The sequence below is a fragment of the Haemaphysalis longicornis genome, unplaced genomic scaffold (genome assembly GCF_048455015.1).
Source record: "Haemaphysalis longicornis isolate Haplotype H1 unplaced genomic scaffold, Haemaphysalis longicornis Haplotype H1 scaffold_3, whole genome shotgun sequence".
NCBI classification, from domain to species: domain Eukaryota; kingdom Metazoa; phylum Arthropoda; class Arachnida; order Ixodida; family Ixodidae; genus Haemaphysalis; species Haemaphysalis longicornis.
Window position 1 is genome coordinate 12,355,780 of NW_027526335.1, and position 6,626 is coordinate 12,362,405.

The 6,626-nt window shown below is 43.6% G+C and overlaps 1 protein-coding gene across 2 annotated transcripts; it reads right to left on the reverse strand.

Annotated features, from left to right (window-relative positions):
• Positions 1-2,182: 2,182 nt before the first annotated feature.
• On the reverse strand, positions 2,183-6,626 carry Uqcc1 (Ubiquinol-cytochrome c reductase complex assembly factor 1). 2 transcript variants are annotated; one of them, XM_077702369.1, is made up of 8 exons: positions 6,384-6,626; positions 6,228-6,317; positions 6,001-6,073; positions 5,748-5,805; positions 5,512-5,626; positions 5,350-5,430; positions 4,461-4,574; positions 2,183-2,362 (listed from the first exon to the last, which is right to left on the reverse strand). In XM_077702369.1, the coding sequence occupies exons 1-8, from the start codon at positions 6,495-6,497 to the stop codon at positions 2,264-2,266; spliced, it is 744 nt and encodes a 247-aa protein (XP_077558495.1). In that variant the 5' UTR covers positions 6,498-6,626; the 3' UTR covers positions 2,183-2,263. The 2 variants fall into 2 exon arrangements, with proteins under 2 accessions (XP_077558495.1, XP_077558496.1); XM_077702370.1 differs by lacking the exon at positions 5,350-5,430.

A 6,626-nucleotide genomic window follows, 5' to 3' on the forward strand; every position in this document is an offset into this window, starting at 1 on the left:
TGGTGACAGCATTGCTAGAGTGCTAAGCAAGTGTCCACAAATATTCCCATTGAATATGTTGTCATCGTACTTGACAGCTTCAATGGTGTGGACTTAATATGCGAAGCTTTGCCAGAATGTCAGCTTTGACAGAAGCGAAATCTTCACTGACCTGCAACTAGTTATTCATAACCGTCGCCATTAATGATCTCTGCACCTTAACACGTTAACAGCAGCATGACCCATAATACGTACAACTTAAAACTGCAGAAAAAGCTTCCACCGAAACTGCAGAATCCCAGTGCTGCTGTGTGCAGGAACGTGCAAGTGGCGCGGGGATTACAGTGAAGAGGAAGTGCTCCCATTTCCTTGATGTTCTTCAGTTTCATGGCCTTCTGGAACCAAGTGTCCGTCTTCAAGGCACCCCAATGCTCCAGGGGTTCACAAAAGTGCACTGAAGGCGTGGCACGCGGCGGGCATTCTTCATGTAATGGAAAGGTTAATTTTCTTGACCTGGGACTTTTATTGTGCTATTATCTTAGCCTGCTTTGACGAGTTTCATTCACCACTACTGTCGCCTGGCATAAGGGTCAGAGGTGGAGAAAAGAGACCTACAAAATTTTTGCTGACTGCCTCAGTGATTGTGGTAAGTAGGATGAGAGCAGCAAAAGCAAAAAAGAAAACGTCCGTAACCCAAACCGATCTTCACAAAGCAGAAGATCAACTTGCAGCGATCGCGTTGCAAAACCTTCCACGGTTGCTGGGGCAGTTTGTTTTGTTTTTGTCTCGAATACTTGGCAGAATCTGCATAAACTGCTCTACAGTCATGGAAATTCCCATGCTAATTATAATTTACTAAGGTGTGAAGTCTGGCTAGTTGGTTCATACTTGGTTAAAAAAAAAAGCACAAAGTACCAGGATGGAAAGAGAAAGGCGATGACAGACAGCTTCGTAGCATTTCTCTTCTGTTTTTTTGCGCTGCTATTTATGTGCTGGCAAGGTGACCATGAAGGCTTGGTCTCCTTCGAGATGAGAGCATTCACAAATTACCAAAATGCCAAAGATGTCTTCAAATATTACGCTTTTGCAGCTACCAAGTGCTGTAGACATTACAGTCAAATTACCTAAAAAAGAGTTTCATAACGTTAATCTAAGCGCAGAAAAATACAGAGACACAGAAGACAAGGACACGCGCATGTCCTTGCCTTCTGTGTCTGTGTATTTTTCTGCGCTTAAGATGAACGTTATGGAATACCAACTAGCCCGAACGCAAGCACTCTTAAAAAAGAGCACTTTTTTGTTGGGCAGCAATATGAAAGTACAGTTGTGTATGTACATCCATGAGCTTAAGCTTACAAATCTTATGAAAACTAACTGTTGCACTGTCCGGTTGTGCCAGTTGTGCAGCCCGTGCTGTTGAGGCGCACTACTGCAAAAGCACGGCCAATCAGTATTGCATCCATGCCAGTATCACTTGCTTCTTCGCAACTGCCTCTTGCTTCAATAAATCAGCGCCAGGAGAACTACGCTGGTTAGGGGAACACTGCCGTGCACGTCCCTATCTCTGAAACCGATCTTCATCTGCTCCAGTATGTGTTGCAGAAAAGCTACGAAGAAAAAAAAAAGCTATAAACACAAGATGAGCCTTAGCGCGCCAACTCTGCCTGTGGAACAGCGCTACCACGAGCATGCTGATTTGATCGCTGGTCTGTAAACTTACATGGCTGTACATTATTTTGGACAAGGGCTGTGTGCGGTCCACATTCTTCCATAGCCCTCCACTGAGCAGACATTGTAACCCAGGTTGGGCATTGGTGCCGAAAGTCCCAAGGGGACAAGCTGCAAACCAAATGAAATGCTCTAAACTGTAAAACATTCAATTTCTACAAATCCACAGGAGAAAGAAACTTCTGTGGGCAACATTTGCATTATTTTTGCAAAGGACTGATGGGAGGAAAGTATGCTGTGCAAGAAAAAAAAATTCTTTTGCATACCACCCTGATGGACACAGAAGATTGCACTCAGGGTAGCTAGCAAGTTTAACTGCACCCTACACACACACACACACACACACACACACACGTGCACGCGCGCGCACACACACATGCACACACACGCACACACACACACACACTGTTGTGTTGGGTGGGACTGCATGTTCCATTATAGCAGGCCACTGAGGGTTCGGAAGTGTCCGTGGAAATCCAGGAAGGCCTAGTAGTTTATTATTTACACTCTATGTACACACTACCACACACTTCTAAAGTAAAAGTGCCTCGCGGCATCATTGTAGACGCCGGCCCACACAGTCCATCAAGGGAGTCCAGGTTATGCTTCGTTCCCTCAAAAAGTCCTCCAACGTCATTTTGTCAAGCATATGAATCTGAAAGGATAGACGGAGAAAAACTTCACACGCCAACCTCAACGACACATGGTACTTGCCACGAGCAAGCTCATAAGTGAGGCCAATACTAAAAGAAAGGCACCTTTGTGTATGCACCAGTAGAGAAATGACATTAACGGTCAAGGCTGGAAAACACTGTCTTCAGAATAATTCTCCCGCGAATGAATTTTTAACCAAAAAGAAAATAAAATTGGGTTTGCTGACAAGAATACTTGTTCAAAATGAGAACAACATCGTAAGTGCATAATTATTTGGCAGCAAAATAGTGTGAGGTGTAAATTTACAAATATTGTCGACGTTAGACTCCAGTTGATGGCTTAAAATTAACCAAGAAAGCGCCTTATGTTGTGCTAGAGAGCTCAAGATACTGGACACGAGCAGACTGAACCAAAATAGTAGAAACAAAGTAAATTTGCTTCTTCATGGAAGACATCAGTCCATACTGAACGCTGCTGCATCTTGTTACATTCTTTATTTCAGTTCATTCTGCCACACAGCCACACACAAGTTGCACGTGATTCTATTACAGATTGTTGCATATTAGACGTGAGAAAGCACCTGTGATGAGAAAAAGGATCATGCACTCCTAGTGATTGATAAAAATTTACGCTTCCAACGATAAACCATTCAATGAAGATTTTCAAACATGTTCAAAACTTTGAACCAGCTTCATTGCCGTACTTCTTTTTCTTCTTCTTTTTCATTACTCCTACTTGCTTCAAGCTTGTTAACCAGGTGACCAAATTGTTCAGGAAAGCTGAGATTTCAACATTTTCGAGGAGAAAAAACAGGCTCTATACATGCAAGAAATTTTCCCCCTTTTTGAGTAAGTTAGTGGGCTTGACTTTGGTCAAATGGAAATCCTTGTTAGTCTGCAGGAAATTTTTATGTCAGGCTGCCATGACATAGTAACTCTTCACAACAATCATCCGCTACTTCATTTCCTGTTTACCTCAAAAGGTGCATCACATGAACTGTTCTTGTTCTTTGAAGGCAAGATAACAGGAATTTCTGATTAATGTTACCTTTCCACTTCACCACACTCACATAATATTTTTTATTCTGACAGAATTAGCATTTCCCTGAACTTTTTATGCATTTTATCGACTGGTGTGCACCGGTTTTGTGGACCTACAACCTCGCAGTAATCATCCATTTGCCAGGTTCTTATTTACTGCAAAACTCTACTCAGTGCACCATTTTGTGAACTTGCAAGCTTGGCATAAAATCTTGGACAGTGCTCTTACTTTGCATAGTCAAAAAAGCTCTGTGGCTCTCAGATTTATTTCTGGTGTGAAAGAGTGTCAGTTTAATTCTTCACGCACTTGCCTATGTGTTTCCCAGATTTCTTCTTAGTGTGACAGAGTGCCAATTTAATTCTTCATGCACTTGCCATTCAACAAAAGCTTGTCAAGTCTCTGAATTTTCTTGCTTAATGCAGATTGTGAATATTCTCTTATTTCTAAGTGAATTTACTTTGTTTCGACTATTTAGATTCAGTCTGCTCGTGTCCAGTCATCCTTCGGGGCCGCTCGAGTCGTCCTTCGAGCTCAGGATGACTGGACACGAGCAGACTGAATCTAAATAGTAGAAACAAAGTAAATTCACTTAGAAATAAGAGAATATTCCCAATCTGTATTAAGCGAGAAAATTCTCAACTGGAACCTAGCTTCGACAATATTTTACTGCCGAATAATCATGCACTTATGATATTTTTCTTGTTTTTAACATGCATTGTTGTCAGCAAGTCCTCCGTGTTGTCCCATAATAGTTCATTAATTTCAAGCATCCAGTTTTAACCAGCTTTTTGAGATGCAAAGGGACACGGAAAACAAGATAAATATAAATGGAAACAGGCAATTATGCAAGGAAATTGCTACAAAATGCAGGAGGAAAATGACAAACAATGTGCCTAATAATTTCAGGATGCCACATTGTGAAGGCTAAGGGCCTGTAAGGAGGCAAAGAAGCTCTGCACCGCACACAGTGACAACATGGGTGTAAGCAAGGCTACTGCACAACATAAAATATACAAAAAGACATGGCATGCGGGGTTATGGGAGGGAAAGCCAAGTACCTGTTTCCGAACGTAATGCACAAGCGTCTCCAATACTCTGGGATCTCTGCCTTCACAGAGCAGTAGGACCCGCCACAGGGCACCAGCCAGCGCTTTATCATCGCCCTGCAAGGCCTGCAATGTCCACAAAAGAGTGACAGAGCTGAGCAAGGCGTGAATGACTCCTTCCCACAAAAAACCAACAGTGCAAGATACGTCCACTATCTGGACAAGATTCTCTTTTTTCAAGGGGGTCCTGGTTATGAGGAGGGGGATTAAAAAAAAAGCATGAAGATAACATACAGGTTTTAATTTAGTCAAAAGACACCCAAGGCGAAATAGTAAATAGTCAAGTTAAAACGTGAGCTTCCCTTCACTGGGCTGGACAAGCAAGGTGCACTGTTTACTGTGCAGTGTTTGCAGTCTTAGGTAGTAGCAGGCAATTCATCAAAGACGTTCCCATTCTGATAAGGGTCATTATGCATGTGCCGACAGAAATGCGAAGCATTGTAGAAGTTGATAATTCTGATGAACATGCACCACGTAATAGTACTCAGGTAATTAATTTCAAGTCTAACCCAACTTTTCCAACTCTTCTCCTTAAATCTGATTGATTGATTGACTGTGACAATTTAACGTGCCGACACTATATAAATGAGGCGCGCCATAGTGGAGGGCTCCGGATTAATTTTGACCACCTGGGGATTTTTATTGTGCACCGAAATCTCGAACACACGGGCGTTTTCACTTTTTGCGTCCAACAGAAAAGCGGCTGCTGTGGCTGGGAATTGAACCCGCATCCTTGAGCTCAGCAGTGCAACGCCTTAGCCACTGAGCAACTGTGGCAGGTTCTGCTTAAATCTCTGAAAACATGGCTCGGTTTCTACGGGGGAAACAAATTTGTACTTGCCTCATCGTACAGGAGAAGCATTGCATTAAAGTGGTCGCTGAGGTCGCGTAGGCACTCCCTCTTGATTTTGCCAGGCATGTACTGGAGATTGAAGCGAAACATCATACACTCCGAAAGTTTTTAGTCACTGCCTATAGAGTTCGCAAATAAATAGCCTGTTACCGCGATCTTTCCCATGCGAGTTTCCGTGTCACTCCACAGATTGCGAACAAGCTCGTGCTGAAGGCAGAGTGCTGTGCGTGTGTCGATTTCAGCCATGGCACGTGTGATGCACATCCTGGAAGGAAAAACAGTCCAGTCGTTGATGCACACCAGTCGTTGATGCACACCAGTCGCTGTACGTGTCACATTAAAAAGCCGCTCAGCGGCAATGTAAAAACAGCTTGAAAAGGACTTGCCAGACATGAAGCTCCGTGATAAGGAACCACGATAAGAAGGTATCGGGAAGATTCAAGTCTGTGAACAAGGTGAGACGAAAGCTCCTAAAGTCGGTGTCACACGAGCAATCCACATGTCCATTAACACAATAGACACTGAATTGAAATTTAATCATTGTTCGCAACTGATTCACATGAACCACAATCAGCTTTCCTTGTGAGATGGATTTTAGCTTTTAATTGTAGGCGAGAAGCAGAACTTGCGAGTACTTACACGTGAAAAATGCCCTGAAGTCCACCTTATCCACGCAGCTTTCGTAGACGTACACACCTCCTTCTTTGGTTTTCTACACAAACCATTAAAAAAAGGAAACACCGTTGGCTCTATGAGAACCATGCTAAGTCATTTTCTAGTTGTATTACTAGAAGCACGACCGTTCTGCTAGAAACACCATGTTACAGATAGTTGAAAAGCAAGAGCGGGACTGCTCGCCCACTTACGTCTTGAATGACGAACTGCCACCTCATAAACGATTTTAATCGATCCCACCTCGATCCTACTGGAACCACAGCCAGTGGCCGTACTGGGCTCTGGAAAGAGATAAAAACAGGTCGAGCCTTGGCAGTGCCGGAGAGGAACAGGCATGTAACCGATACCTTGCAATGCGATTGCGTGTGCACACGACTCGACGCGTTAACGAGCAGTACGTAACGAGATCCCGATGAGCGCAGCCCACGGCTTAGCAGCGGGATTGTGGAACGTAAAAACATTTCTGGAGACGAGGACGGCTCCTTTCTTCGGTACGCAACGACTTATTTTTGGCCCTTTTGAACTGTTTGGACCCCAGGCTAGGCCGGGAAGCTCACGCATGTGTGGACATGTGCTTTCCTTTCCCGTTA

Bases quoted from the DNA above. Each gene is read 5' to 3' on its own strand.
- Uqcc1 (XM_077702369.1), bottom strand. From the start codon at position 6,497: ATGTTTTTACGTTCCACAATCCCGCTGCTAAGCCGTGGGCTGCGCTCA. The intron at 5,806-6,000 runs GTAAGTACTCGC...CCTTGTTCACAG, and splicing joins CTTCAGGGCATTTTTCACGT to ACTTGAATCTTCCCGATACC. The intron at 5,431-5,511 runs GTAACAGGCTAT...TTCAATCTCCAG, and splicing joins CTCGCATGGGAAAGATCGCG to TACATGCCTGGCAAAATCAA.